This window comes from Rutilus rutilus (genome assembly GCF_951802725.1).
Source record: "Rutilus rutilus genome assembly, chromosome: 7".
NCBI lineage: Eukaryota > Metazoa > Chordata > Actinopteri > Cypriniformes > Leuciscidae > Rutilus > Rutilus rutilus.
Window position 1 is genome coordinate 13,613,053 of NC_140221.1, and position 16,474 is coordinate 13,629,526.

Sequence of the window (16,474 nt, forward strand, 5' to 3'; positions counted from 1 at the left end):
TCATTTACGGACAAAGCATTATGAAATAAATAATTAACTTGCGTTTCTTTGCGAACTCTCCATTACACTGTGCCTTGCTGACAAAACAAAATGCTCCGAACAAACAGGTAATTCTTTAAAGGATTACAGGATAGCATTAAAATAAACCATCCACTTCTTTCCAATGCTGGGATCCTTGAAGTCTGTACAGAGGCTCAAACAAGCTGTTTAAACTGGACACGTCAAAGTGAACATGCACTTTTTCAGCCTTCTGTTTGTCCTTTTAACAGACTCATGTGCGTGGAGTATGCCAGGAACTGAATGCACATCTGTGTACTGAGGGTAGACAGCATCAGTGATTATAATGAATTCTATTCGCTTTTGTTGTGACGCTCACATCCAGTGTAGGCAAATGTCAGCCTTTGGTGAGATCAGTGATTGAAGTGGAGAAATAATGTGCTGGTACTTATCTCTATCAGTAAACTTCTCTCTTTCTTTGTATCAATTTTAACAAAATTTTAAGGCAACCAGGTTAGGCAACTTTGTTAAACCAACAAATAAGTTTTACAGTGTGATTGTGTCTTTAATTTCTGTGCATGATGTTAATCTAATACAACATCCACAATAATACGTTTTAATTTAAAAATGTAATTTTCCAATGAAAACGTTTTCTAAAGTGTCTTCACGTTCTCTGTTTTCGCTAGTGTGATGTGAACGCAGCGAAAACTTTACAGTGGATGGGAAACTGTCTCGTATTGCTCCTTGCATCACACTACATTATATTGCCAAAAGCTTTCTTATTATAGGGAGATGAGAGCGTCCGTATCTCTTACTATTGGAGATGTGGTGTTATATCGCTAGTAAACGTACAGTAGGACTGCATTGTTTGTGGAATGTGCTTTACTGTGGGAAAAAAGAACACATTTATTTATTGGTTGCAAAGTGCTAGTCACTACAGAGTGCATAAAACTACATTTAAAAGTACACTAAAAACGTAATTGTAATTTAATTAGGGCTGCCCTCGACTAAAGATTTTTCTAGTCGACTATTAGTCGTTCATTTAAGTGATTAGTTGACTAATCGCACGTGTATATTAGTAAGCCAAATCATAATAATGAGCTTTAAAAGGGGACCCATTATGCAAAATTCACTTTTACATGGTGTTTGAACATAAATGTGTGTTGGCAGTGTGTGGCACAATCACCCTATAATGATAAAAATCCACCCAGTGCTTTTTTTTTTTTTTTATCCCCATAAATCAAAAGAACTGTCTCAGAACAAGCTGTTCGCAGATTCTGGGCAAACTGACGTCACTTTGCACAGGCCCCTCCCACGACTGTTGATGGACACTGCCGTTTTAGCATAGACCTGCCCTGAGTAAGCTGTAAACAGTGTGCCATTGTTTCGTTGCCGGAGCAGCTGTAGAAAAGAATGTGTCCTAAGCGATTGAGGTGTTTTGTTGTTGGATGTAAGAATGAATATAGGCTAGCAGTCGTCATTTGCTCCCGACATCTGAGCTGCTGAAGACGCAGTGGATTACTTTTGTTTAATCTAACCCCCAATCTACCTAAATGCGTTTATGTTTGCGTGAATCATTTTACACCAGACTGCTTTGTGAACGAGGGTCAGTCCAAAGCAGGCTTTTCTAAAAAGTTGTTACTCAAGGATGGATCAGTACCAACTGTTCGTGATCCAGCTTACAGTCTTCGGAGCGATACTGGTCACGGCAGTAATGTAAGGGAGAGCACGCAGTTTATTTATCAACGTTTTTTTATGGATATAAAGTTTACTAGTTTATTAAGCACCCCCTGAAAAGGCATATGGTCTGTATATATTTGTTTACTGTTAGTTGTAATGAGTGTTTTTGTGTAATTTGCAGAGACCGAGGCGGCAGAAAGCTCATCCTGATTGTTTTCTTTATTTTACAAAAGCACAATGATTAGTTATTTTGAGTGCACACAAAAACAATTTGTCCGTTTCGAATGACGTATTAGGCTACCCTTGAGTATTTTAAGTTAAATGTAAGTGATCGTGCCAGCGCCTAAATGTCATGCAGTAAGCGTGCTAATAGCTTCCACACGCTTCACAAACACTTGAATATGCGCCTAATAATAGCGCACATTTATATAGGTTAACATTAAAGCCAGAAGTTATGTAAAGTTGCTACTACTTGCATGTTTCAAATGATAAGCCATATTTGACGTTGATGTTCTCCGGCACATACTGTAATTACCACAAGGACCCACCGTTAACAATCTGTCCCTCACGGACTGCGTGACTTCACCACAAGTTTTTTTTTTTTTTCGACTAACCGACTAATAACATTTATGGTCGACTAAGCCTTAAATTTAATACATAATTAATTCATTAAAATTATATGTATTTTTTACCTTAATTCTTTAAAAAGCGTTATATCATCATCATCATTAGACACCAGCAGTCATAAATCATTACAATGCAAGTCTAAACTGGCAGCGATAGAAAGAACATTTTTTTATTTTCACTAAGCAACATACAATATGACACAATATTTATAATGACATTTTTATTTTCTCTTTATTCATTAAAATGCGTATGCATACATGCAGTTATAATAATAGTCATTACAATTCAAGTCTAATCATAACTGCTAAAACCTGAACGCCAAAGAAAGAAAACATCAGTTTTTACTTTCTTTAGACAATATAGCCTACATTGTTACTCAGTATTACTATTAAATACAATGGTAATACCGTAAATGAGTCTTAACTGTCGTTTCTGGGAACTATCGTTCCCAACAAAAGTATTGTTTAGTGTAAAACATGTTGAAGATTACTGGACAAGCATTAAATGATTCATTAAATAAGCTATTTCCTCAAGAAAGCGGGTTATTCAGTAGTGAAGCTTCTTCTCCACTGACATCCATTAAAAAAAACAGCCAGTGGTCTTCACGCAAAACACCCTTGCGACCGCTACAGCCGAGCGTTACGATCAGCCGTTATGCTTTTTTGGCTATAGGTTGCAGGCTTGCCTTCTAGTGGCTTTGATTTGACTGTCTTAATGAGTGAGTCATTGATTCATTTATGCAAACGATTCATTCATTCACAGCCGTACGTTGCTCAGAGATGCAAAACATTCCTGTGGCTTTGTTTGGAACTATTTTCGTTAGCAATATTGTGTCTAAAATGTAAGTCCTTAAATATTAACTTCTTGTTTATTGAACGATTGTATAAAATCATTATCACATTTGTAATCATGCTGATATTTGCAAAAAAATGGCACTCTTCGTGTAATATTGATTTAACTCTATTAAATTATATAAATATAAAAAAACATCTAGAGGTATTTTTGCAGCTTAACTTGAATATTGAGGCCATTCTAAATGCATTTTAATCGATTAAATCACGCAGTGAAAGCGTGCGCTCTAAATGCGCCAGTACACTAGTCTACCTACTGGGGTTTTCAAACTTTTTGTGTGTGTGGACCACTATTTGTAATCAAGAATTTTCGCGGACCACCTCATAATACACATAATAAAATATGTCTACACACACCTGAATTAATCCGCACCTCTAAATAGGCTTACTAGCACTAAAACTATATCTGGTCATCACATCAGTATATACGGCTTGTTAAAAGAAAGTTTACTGCTCACAACAGTTGCCACATATTTAATTTATTTATTTACTCAAGCGCCCGAGGGCATAATCAGGTTCATTTGAACAGGCTTATTTCCATAGCAATGGAGTATGAAATCTATACAATAGTAATAAGAACACTTGGATATAGTCAACATTTCAAAACCTTTGGCGATTTTAGGGTTTTACAAGTCCTCAAAAAGTAACGTTAGGCTTGAGTTTGTTCACTTAACAAGCACATCCGCAAAACATTTCAGAAACGCGAGGTCAAGAAACTAACTGGAAATTAAAATAACAGGCCTTATTCATTCCATTTATAAACATTTCGTTTCATAAACTGCCTATAAACTAAAGGCTATGCGTGTGATGTGATAATGAGAACATATCTGCCTCTGCCACTTTTCTCTTCTTGCTACTCACCGATCCATGTTGTGGTTCTAACGGCACTGAACTTGAACGTCACGGCCGAGCGCCACTAGCCTATTTTAGTAATCACACAATAACTTGACAAGTTAATTTAAATTGTATATCAATATAGGCCTACATATTCTTTTTACTTTTTTAATGGGAATTTCCTGGTAAAATGAAGGTAAAAAAATATTATTTTATATTTTATTTTGCCTTTCCACGGACCACCTGCAGTACCCTCACGGACCACTAGTGGTCCGCGGACCACAGTTTGGGAATGGCCGTACTAGACTACATCACGTAGTGTATCCGTGCAACTCTCTGTGTGTTTTGTTTTGCAGTGTGAGGGACATAGCCTACTCAATAATTTCAGATCACACATCATTAAAACAACAATCACGATATTATCACACCCCTACACTAATCAGATTAATTCAAGTTTCTTTTTTTTCATTAGTCTAGTGTGCAAACTTATTGTTCTTTGTAAAGCCCATCTCTATCACAAGCCCCTGTTGTGTTGACGTCCTGGTGGCCTTCATCCAGAAACAAAAAGAGTTGTGTGTATGTCAGATCCATATTTAATGAACTGCTGCTTATCTCTGCCACGAGTGGCCACACACACACACACACACACACACACTTGGCAAGAGACAGCACTTTAATTTGGGGTCTTTGGGGGCCTTTCTAAAAGTCTGACTTCTAACGACCTCTGGCGAGACATTAGTGTTTATGAGTTTGTGCACATATAGATCTTGAGTGTTTAAGTGGATACTCTGAGATGCACTGTTTAGTGTTTATGAATCTGTATTGAGCGAGTATACTGTACGTGTATGTGGATTGTGTTCTTTGTCTTGGGTTTAGCGCTGGCAGCTTGCTGTGAGAGGTTGGGGGGAATCCTCCCAGGACGCCTTTGTGTCCTAATTGAAGTTGTTCAGTCTGGCTTATCACAACCCTTGCCTCTGTGTGTGTATGTGGGGGTGGAGTTTGGGGGGAACAGGGATGTCTTTTTAGGGGTTTGTTATGGGGGTTCCTTGCCCAAGGCATGATGTATTAAGTTCTCTCTCTGATCTTTCTGCTCTCTCTGCTCTCTGCTCTCTGCTCTCTCTCTCTCTCTCTCTCTCTCTCTCTCTCTCTCTCTCTCTCTCTCTCTCTCTAATGTGCACTAATATTTGAATTCTAGCCAATAATGGTAAGCAGATAGTGTTATGTTATGTCCAATAACCAAGAAATGGCTGGTAATAAAACTGAACACTATTTAAATATTATACTACCGTTCTAAAGGCTGGGGGCAGTAAGATATATTTTTTCAAAGAAATTATTACTTTTGAGCAAGAATGCATTAAATGCAAGCATGCATTACATCAAAAGTGACAGAAAAGAATTGTAAATTGTTACAAAAAAAAATCTGCTTCACATAAATGCTGCTGTTTTGAACTTTATATTCCTCAAATAATCCTGAAAAATGTTAAGCAGATCATCTGTTTTTAAAATGAATAATAATGATAATAAATATAGCTGCAAGCAGCAATTATCGGGGCCAAGCACAAAGAACACGATAAGTCATGCCAACATTGCTGGGATCATCAGACCCACTGCAACAATGAGCAATTAAAGACATTTAAAGGGGACATATCATGAAAATCTTACTTTTTCCGTTTTTAAATGTTATAATCGGGTCCCCAGTGCATCTACCAACCCAGAAAATGTGAAAAGTGACAACCCAGTAACTTTGTTTAGGTGAGCCTTTCTCTGCAAGCATGTCAAAAAATAAGCCGATCAGATTTCGCTCCCCTTCTGACTTAGGAAGGGGATTTTATTATAATATTACCGCCTCTTAATCTGCACGTTTCCACCCACGGCACTGCCATTTGGTTTTCGCAAGCGACAACAGTGTAACCAGTTCTAATGCAATGGCAAAAGTTCGAACAAAGCATGCAAACTGTTCTGTCGTTGGCTGAACAGACGAGCACAGAACACTATTTGACCAAAAAATGTCACAGCTGTCTTATAAAGACCTCGGGGAACTGTGTCAACTTGTGTAAAAGTTAAACATGAGGGTACTTGCAAGTGGATGAGATGAATCAATGTAACTCCACAACAACTACATAAATTATCCACTAACCATTCAGAAATGTCCAGGTGCATCTCAAAGTTGCAACCTCTTCCTGAGTCTCTCTGTAAGGCTGCACTCCAATACTGGTTATTTCTGAGATTTTGGATTTGTGAGATTCTCGTGTTTTACTCAAAATAAACAAACATCGGCACACTGCCACTTCTGCCACTTCAAACTTTCATGGGTAGCCTAAATGGGTTCCATTCAGACCTTAACATTAAGTATTTTACTGTTATGTGTCAACAAGATTCAACAAGACATTTTCACCTGGCTATAGCCTACCCAATGTTTAGATCTGTTGTGGTATTTATGCAAATTAGCACATACGTAATTAGATTATGCACCATTTGTCCATGTTAACAATTTCAAAAAACGTGTAATACATTTTTTTTGTTTGTCTTGATGTAAGTAATCAACTCAGTAATTTTCATGGTGATATCTAAAGGTTAAAATTTTTACCCTATTCACGTAAGAAAAAGAATGAATAGGCGTATGACTAGGCTATATTTGGGTCTTTTTCGAAACTTTCCCCTAATGGGATTCTTCTGGGCTTTTTTTTCCTTACTCAGGAGTCAGGACATATTGAGGATACAAAATCAGATGAGTTTGCTTCTGTTGCAATTTGTTCAAGGTTGACCCCCATTTTGGCTTAAAATGACTGGATTAATTACCAAAATGGTTAAAATCTTAAAAAAAAAAAAGAAGTTAATTGTGGATAACGGAAATTTATAAAAAAAAAAAAAAAAGTTATTTAAAGAAATAAATCACATATCATAACTGATATCTTGTTAGTTTCAGTTCAAGATATTAGTAAAGTACACTAGTGCAGTTATAATCTGGTGTGATGGATTAATGCTGTGTGCTATGGCAGAAAAATCGATTGAATTGAATTCTAAAGCTAATGTTCATCTCCTGAGCGATTCTGGTTTAGCGTTCTTGCTTTCTCTTCAAAACATATAAACACACTGAGCAGTGTTTTGAATGTTCAGAATATTTGCAATGATTTGGCGACAAAGTGACTAATAGGAAACATTATAAATATTGCATTAATCAATGTGCTATGCCCCGTAGGTTTTCCTATAGAGTAAAACATCAGACCAGATTCCAGACTCCTAATAGTGATGTTTTTTTTTTTTTTTTTTTTTTTACTTTTCAATTTTTACTTTCTTTTAATTTAATGAGAAACATGTTGAGTTGAAATTTGAGCTAGACAATATTTACTTTCACTTTCGCTTAAGCATAAAATTCAAGACATAGATACATGTTTAATAGATCTATGAAAAAGTGGAATTAGAGTTGTTAACTTTGATTTATTTAATTTCCATGACTCAATTCAAATTGGCTGTTTCAGTGAATTGATTCAATGCTCTGATGCAGCGATTTGTTTGTCATGACTCAAGATTTTACACAAGGTCTCTGTGTGGATATATTAAAATCCTTTAGCACAAATATACATGGTTAATGTTATTGATGTTTGTTAGTTTGTATTGTCATATTGGTGCATATAAACAAAATGAACAGGTTTTTCTTTATGTATTTTAAAGTAGTTATTTTTAACTTGCTTAAAAAAATGCATACAGAAGAATGAGATTGAGGATCATCCAAAGGCAAAAAAAAAATAATAATTGTTAAATTGCCCAACCCTAACAGTGTTTTCTGGAGAGCAGGGGGTTGTTACCACATCAACCCAAATCCCTGTGGAGGAGTTTGGGGTTTAACGAGGAGTTCGAATGAACGGTGTCATCTGTGGTTGCTAGGAAGTTCTTGGTGTTTGCTAGGTATTTGCGTACAGCCCACTCTTAAAGGGATAGGTCACCCAAAAATATTCTGTCATAATTTACTCACCCTCATGTTGTTCCAAACCTGTAAATCTTTTTTCTTTTGCAGAACAAAAAAAGCTTATTTCAACAAATGCATTTTTTTCCCCATTGTTCATCAAATAAAAGTCAGTGGTAACCAAAATGGTTTGGTTACCAACATTCTTCAAAATATTTTTCTTTTGTGAAAGAAACCAGAAGAAAGTAAGTCATACAGGTTTGGAACCACATGATTGTGAGTAAATTATGACAGAATTTTCATTCTTGGGTGAATTATCCCTTTTAGTCTTTATGATATTCTGGTCACCAGACATGACTTAAGGCCCCAATATACTCACTGTGGAGTTCTTCTATGCATTTTCCTCCCAATAACAATATAAACACATAACAAAATGTCAGCGGTGAGAAAACAATTAAGAAAACATCTGATCAATGTGGACATGTTTGCACGAGCTCTGCAATTCAGCACTTCTGTCAAGTCACGTCACGTTTATTTATATAGCACTTTATACAATAGATTGCTTTAGAGCAAGCAACTTTACAGTATTAAACATGAAAAAATAAAGTGTCAGAGTTGCTTTCCTTTGAAAATCACAGGTTCAGTAAGTTTCTACTTTAAAGGCCCTGATTTCAAGCGAAATTGAAGAACAAAGTGGTGTGATGTAATTTCGAACAGTTCGAATTGTGTTCCTTTTGGGAGTTCAAAACAGATTGCCAAAGCGAACTTTCCGGAAAAGTTTGCTCTAGCTGGTTACCCCCCTTCAAACTACCTTTGGTCCCTGGCAATTATGTAATAGGTAGGTGTGTTCTGAGGCTCCACCTTCTTTGGAGTGGAAATCTTCTCCAGTTAATTTCTTCTGTTCAGTCTCTCGAGGTCAGACATCCACTTTGACCAACAGAAAACCGCTTGATTTGACACTGACTTCTGTTGCTGTCTTGCTTTATATATCGCTACACTGATGACAATATACTAAGGACCTTTTTTGCCCATGAATATTTGACACAATTTTGCACCTTAAGGCTAACCTTAGTTTGAATTTTTTCTCAAAAAGGTGAAAATCCCAAAAAGGCTGTTTTATGTGAAAATCTAAATCACAAAATGTTAGGGACTGAGTTACATACTAAACTTATGGTTGTGTTTGTTCCAGTTCATAACCCTGATTATAAACAATAGTAGAATTGTACTTGTCTTAGCAACCACTATACTAGTATTTAGAGATAAGAGTGAATGAAATTACAAAATTGAGGCAGTGGACTGAAGAAAAGGGGATTGAACGAGAGTGAATGAGCGAGCGAGCGAGCGAGAGAGAGAGAGATCGAGAGGGGGGAGGAGTGCCTCTCCTTCCCATAGCAACCGTTGGCAGCGAGCGGCTCCAGCCTGTATTACATGTGAGGAGCTGTAGTACGAACTGACACACACCGACAAGTCGATTTCTCCTCAGCAACACATAGCGGCTCTGTATCTCAAACTCAGATATGTCTATTTCCCTCCATAATCACTAAGGAGATCAGACGAGTTGTGGGCGAGTAAAGAGAGAGATAGTGTAAGGGAAGAGATCGGAGGAGACGCAGCTCTGGAGGAGACAGCAGGCGGGGGGATGGAGCACCTGAGCACTCGCGAACTGCCCAGGCTCTCCTGGATAGACACTCTCTACAGCAGTACGTATACATCCTCATTCCTCTTCATTCCAGCATCTCTGCTCGCGTGTGAGAGTTGTGCTGAATTTGCCTCTGTTAATAATGTTATCTTTTGCTGTATGTGAATGAGCCTCTCGAGCATGTTGTGTTTGTTGTTTAGTAACTGTGTTTGTTCTGTGACGCCTGTCAACCCTTTTTAAACAAGTACAATGATACATGAATATGGTAGTTAAATAGTACCATGGTATCAAAGTACTGTTCAGTGCTGTTCTTATCTTAATAGGTCACTGAGGTATAATACCACTTATGTACTTTTATTTTAAGTAAAAAGTCTCTTTCCATCATATTCCATATTTTTCCCTTGCCATCCCTGTTTTCTTTTATTTTCTACCTTTTCTTTTTCTTTTCGCATCCTTGTCTTATGTCTTATCTTTCTATATCTTCTCTTTTCCCTTTCTTCCTAATTAATTTCATCCCCGTCTTCTTTCTCTTCTCTCTCTTTCCATTTTCTTTTTTCTAGTTTTCCCTTTTTATTCCTTTCTTCTTTTACTTTTTCTAGCTTCTCTTTTCCTCCTCTTACCTCTTTTACTTTCTTCGTTCTCTCATCCCTGTTTTCTCATCATTTTCTACCTTTTGGCTTTCTTCTCTCATCCCTGTCTTCCTTCTTTCCTCACTCTCATCTTTCTCAAGGTACCATTTCCATGCACAAAAATATACCAAATTTTCATGGTGAACAGTGATTTTATTCCAAATTTGTTTGTGTGAGACCCAAAGTACATGCTCTTCTCATGAATATTCAAATGTTGTGTTGATTGGCTCCTTATCTCTGGGTGGAAGTCATGTAGGCAGAAGCTGTCAGCAGGGGTTTGTGGGTAATGCTAGGCTGAGGAGATGCACTTGTTGTGGTTGTTTAGTCTGCCGTTCATTTGCTCCGGCTGTAAGGTTGAGTTACATAAAGAGCTTTCAGAGAACGTTAAATGGAGGAAAGACTGGCAGAAACGCGCAGATCACATAGAGAGGGAGGGGGAGGGGAGGGGAGGGGAGGGGAGGGGAAGAGAGGGGAGGGGAAGAGAGGGGAGGGGAGGGGAGGGGAGGGAAAGAGAGGGGAGGGGAGGGGGGGGGGAGGGGAAGAGAGGGGAGGGGAGGGGAAGAGAGGGGAGGGGAAGAGAAGGGAGGGGAGGGGAGGGGAGGGGAAGAGAAGAGAGGGAAGGGAGGGGAGGGGAGGGGAGGGGAAGAGAAGAGAGGGAGGGGAAGAGAAGAGAGGGGAGGGGAGGGGAAGAGAAGGGAGGGGAAGAGAAGGGAGGGGAGGGGAGGGGAGGGGAGGGGAGGGGAAGAGAAGAGAGGGGAGGGGAAGAGAAGGGAGGGGAGGGGAGGGGAAGAGAAGAGAGGGGAGGGGAGGGGAGGGGAGGGGAGGGGAAGAGAAGAGAGGGGAGGGGAGGGGAGGGGAAGAGAGGGGAGGGGAGGGGAGGGGAGGGGGGGTCTGGTGAGGGAGAGCTTGTTTCATTCACTAAGGAGAATGCATTGAGCAGTTAAGGAAAAGACTAATCCTCCACAAACACCCCCCACCCCATCATTTCACACTAAATTATATGAGATGTGTAGGCGTTTGTGCATGAATGATGGTGTTTGTTGGTCTGTGTGATAATTTTTTTAATTGTCAATTCGGGAAAAAGGGGCAATCGCCCCACAGATGTTATTAGTTTCACCCCTCATCCTCCCCTATTTACACTCTCACATGTTTGTTTGTGTGTGTGTGTGTGTGTATGTATGCATGTGTGTGTGTGTGTGTGTGTGTGTGTGTGTGTGTGTGTGTCTGTGTGTTGTTTTGGCAACTCAGTATTACCATGTCAGTGCTCATATGCTTCAGGACTGAGGGAACTTTTGTTTACCGTGAATGATTTGTTATATAAAATTAGGTATCTGCATGTTTTGAAAACCATAGTAGAGGTAAAACACTGATTATTGCAATTATACTAAATAGATTATTATAATTATTGACATACCTTTTTTCTTTATTTTTTTTTAGCTTTATTACTTTTGATTTAAGGTCCTTGCACACTGTCGTCCGAAATTTTCGCACGGTAAAAAATAAATACGACCTCACATTGTGTCAATCAAATTTACACACTGACTCCGAAATAAAAACATTTGGATCGGGTTCGATTTTCTGCGTTTTTCGCATCCATAGCAAGCATTTTGAGAGGTGTCTTGACAATTCAGAGCCACTGAATGACGAATACGAAAAAACGTATTTGAAAATTTCGGACTCTGTGCAAGGACCTTTACTCTGCACTTTTGTGTATACTGTGTATAATTATTTTGTATATAAATACACACATATATGCATGTATATATTTAAGAAATATTTGCATGTCTATACTGTATATATATTTATAGATAATTTATATTATATATAAATATTTTATATATAAATAACACATTTTTCTTAAATATATACTTGCATGTGTGTGTATTATATACACAAAATAATTATACACAGTATACACACATATATTACGTCAACAATTCTGAATCACTCACCCTCATGTCATTCATTAACCTGCATGACTGACTTTCTTCTGTAGAACATAAAAGAAGATACTTGCGTACGTAGCTGGATGCCGTCGGTGTGTGTACACAAAATAATGTGTTCAAATTTTAAAGAACTGAAATCAGTTGTTTCTGATTTGTTTGTTTCTGTAGGCTGCATGAACATTTCAATTTGCTTTCTCACGTCACTAGCTTTAAATATACAACTTCGCTGGCTAGCGAATGCATGAAGTGACCAGCTGGATATAAATTAATGCACACATTTGGGTCAGACTTGCGTGTATTTTTACACACACATTCACATTCTGTCACATTGTTTTAACTGCTTGAGGTACTTATGTTAGCGTCTTCTCACCCTTGTTGCCAAACAAACTGCTGTTTTCCACTAGTGCAGCATCGAGTCAACCAATTAATTACTTAAAATTGATATGAAAACATGTACTATATACCATTTCTTTAACTTGACTGTTTTAAATCCACATCTGAAGTGTCCCGCTCTGTGCAGCGTACAGTCACATGCGTCAAATAAAACTCTCTAAAACCAATCAGTATGTCGACTGCTAATCAAAATTCTTCAAAAATATTTTCTTTTGTGTTCAGCAGAAGAAAAAATGCATATAGGTTTAGAACAACATGATGGTGAGTAAATGACACAGAATTAACATTTTTGGGTGAACTATCCCTTTAAGTCTCTACAATATTCTGGTCATTGGATGTGGCTCAGTATACACACATATATTACGTCAACAAAAACTTTTATTTTGGATGCGATTTAATTGTGATTAATCATTGCCCAGCACTAATTTCTTTTTAAATTATATTTGAATAAATATGAAATATTTTAATAAATATCATTTGCTTTTGTGGTTTATTTCTTGTTTTGTTTTGTTTCATTTAATACTATTGTTTTGTTCCTCTTGTGAATATAAAACAAATTCTATTTATTCCATTTGCATTTTTATTTTACTCTATTTCACTTATTTTTCTCTACTTTTTTTACTTATTTTTCTCTACTTTGGTAAAACAAATACATTTTTCTGGTCATACTTTAAGCACACTTCACCTAATTCAAATAGTGCTTTTTTGTTCTCTTAAAATCTCCCTTTCTCTCTCTGAGACATTTCAGCCCCTGATATGTAGATATTTTCTGTTCAGTCTCTAACAAATTCATTGACAAAGTAACAAGCCTCATTAACCACTTCTATAACAATAACAGTGTTTCTGGGTTTGCTTTTGACTGATACTGTTTTCATTGTTCCTTGAACCTTTTTTGTTCAGTGCTGAAGGTACGGCCTTATAGTACAGCCAATAAATAATTGATGGGTGTTATTAAACATTAAAAAGCTTTTTGCTTAATAAAAGATGTACATTTCAAATGACGTGATCTCTCCGTAGGGGCTAATATCAATATTAGTGAGATTACATTAACAGTGGTATATGTTGTATTTGATGTTTTCATAACATGCGAATGGAGGATTCACTTTGCTAGCATTTTTTCTTTCGAAAACATAAAACTCTCTTCATCAGTTTGTTTATCTATTCATTTCAGTCTCTGGAATGTAAATGGATTCATTCTGGTTATTAAAGCCATATATTCAGTTCATCTCTGGATCTCTCTTCCACCTCCTCACAGCATTTTCTCCAGTTGCCTCACTGATATCATCTCCTGCCTGCTCTACTGCTCTGTTGTCATGGTTTCCTCTTTTCAGAGTGGTTGAGAGGCTGTAAACTTAGTCAGACATTGATGTGAAGTGTGTGTGTGTGTGTGATACCCCTTTTCCACCAACAAGAACCGGGTGCTGGTTCAGAGCTAGAGCTATTGCCAGTTCGGAGTTGGTTCGACTGACGAGCTTACTAAGAACCCGTTTGCGTTTCCACCGGCCAGAGAGCCACAACAGAGCTATATCTTACGTCACTGCATACGTATCATGTTGCCCAGCAACGCTAGTGCGGCAGCGCCAAACACAAACACACCAGACTTGTTCGAGATGCATCGGCTTCTCGCAGAACGATCAGCACATGAAATCAAAGCACTGCGAAAGCGATCAAAAAGCACAAGGAGTCGTATGATCTCCAAACACTCCCGAATCTCTGATCGGTCCACGCTGCTCCGATGCATCTCGAACAAGGCATCAACAATAATAGACGTTGCGTTACTATGGATGCTCATGGGTTTGCGAAAATAAATCGGCATCCAAACACGGCGAATCCAACGCGTTCGTGCAGCTCGCCGTAACTTACATAGACGGATATTATAATCGAGCTGCTATTAGCTCGACTAGCTGCTATTTAAAAATGGCGGTCACAAGTTTCTCTTCAGTCTTGTTGGCCACGGTAACCCCGCCCCCAGCCCCTGACGCAAGCGGTTCTTTCTTGGCTCCGTTCTAGACCCTGCAATGATTTGGTGCTACTTAAGAACCAGTTTTACTGGTTCGGAGCTGGTGCTTTGGCGGTGGAAAAACAAAGAACCGATTTGAAACTAGGCTCTGGCTCCGAACCAGCACCAGCTCTGCCTTGGTGGAAAAGGGGTATGAGTGTGTTCAGATCCAGAAGCTGTGGTCAAACTCTCTTTGTTAGACTGAATTCGGCTGGTAGAACATGCGTCTCGTGGGATTATTCTCCCTCACTGAGATGATCCCTCCTCCTGTCACTTCCTGTAAATCTGCATCTCTTTTTGAAGTCCTGTTTTGTGTCAGATTCAACACACACACACACACACACACACACACACACACACACACACACACACACACACACACACACACACACACACACACACACACACTATATAGTCCACCTAAAAATATAAATTCTGAATCACTCACCCTCATGTCATTCATTAACCTGCATGACTGACTTTCTTCTGTAGAACATAAAAGAAGATACTTGCGTACGTAGCTGGATGCCGTCGGTGTGTGTACACAAAATAATGTGTTCAAATTTTAAAGAACTGAAATCAGTTGTTTCTGATTTGTTTGTTTCTGTAGGCTGCATGAACATTTCAATTTGCTTTCTCACGTCACTAGCTTTAAATATACAACTTCGCTGGCTAGCGAATGCATGAAGTGACCAGCTGGATATAAATTAATGCACACATTTGGGTCAGACTTGCGTGTATTTTTACACACACATTCACATTCTGTCACATTGTTTTAACTGCTTGAGGTACTTATGTTAGCGTCTTCTCACCCTTGTTGCCAAACAAACTGCTGTTTTCCACTAGTGCAGCATCGAGTCAACCAATTAATTACTTAAAATTGATATGAAAACATGTACTATATACCATTTCTTTAACTTGACTGTTTTAAATCCACATCTGAAGTGTCCCGCTCTGTGCAGCGTACAGTCACATGCGTCAAATAAAACTCTCTAAAACCAATCAGTATGTCGACTGCTAATCAAAATTCTTCAAAAATATTTTCTTTTGTGTTCAGCAGAAGAAAAAATGCATATAGGTTTAGAACAACATGATGGTGAGTAAATGACACAGAATTAACATTTTTGGGTGAACTATCCCTTTAAGTCTCTACAATATTCTGGTCATTGGATGTGGCTCAGGCCCCTTCAGTTTTTTCTGCAGTTTTATCACTTGGCAGGCAAAAATCGCAAATTTGTTTAGTAACACCTCTTGTAAAAAAGACACATACTTTTAGGTATCATTCAAGCCCATATAATAATCTGAGTAAGATGCACTATTATATAGCCATCTTTATCAGCCTTTAGGGCATTTTCATATTGTTTGCTTTGTTCCGAAACATGGATTAAAATTGTTGCTATGTTGCAATTTCTTCTTTGTTTAGTTTGCTTTTTTCAAGGCAACATTTCTAAATAGTCCACAATTTGTCAATGCAAGTCACATGCGAGTAAACTGTCATCTCATTGGTCAGAGTGCACCATGTTTATGTTTTGAGATTCCGCGCCTCATGATATCACTCATCTGTCAGAATGGGTAAACAACAGCTTTGCAGGCTTATTGTGGCTTTCTTTGTAGCTGTCGTTATATTACTTTATCATTTTGAGCATGCATCAAGCTTGTGTTGGTATTTATGTGTTTTGGAAAATATGTTTGTCCGACCAAATTTCAATTAGGCATTTCACTTCGCCTTTAACACATTTGTTTCAGAGGCACACAGATCTATTGAGCACAGCTGCTCTCGTGACTGTGCATGAGCATTAGACTAGCTCTGTTACATGAGAGAGAGAGAAAGAGAGTGGGAACATATCTACTACTACAGTAGGGACATCAGTACATTGACATTTATGTTTTCTCAGCAAACCAGCTTATAAGAAAGTGCACATACTGTGCTAGTGCCATTTACCAAAGCATCTAGTCAAGTGCAGTACTAAGGATG

General features: G+C 38.1%; 1 protein-coding gene across 2 annotated transcripts in view; it reads left to right on the top strand.

Annotated features, from left to right (window-relative positions):
* The window catches only part of abr (ABR activator of RhoGEF and GTPase), a 331,053-nt gene that overhangs the window by 42,507 nt on the left and 272,072 nt on the right, over positions 1-16,474 (top strand). Inside the window, exon 1 of one of the 2 annotated variants that reach the window (XM_084412866.1) lies at positions 9,282-9,593. The exons of the other annotated variant lie outside the window; for it this stretch is intronic. Coding sequence (XP_084268992.1) covers positions 9,533-9,593 — 61 coding nt within the window. The 5' untranslated portion in view covers positions 9,282-9,532. Of the gene's footprint in view, positions 1-9,281; positions 9,594-16,474 lie in introns of those variants that run through there. 2 annotated transcript variants of the gene reach the window in all.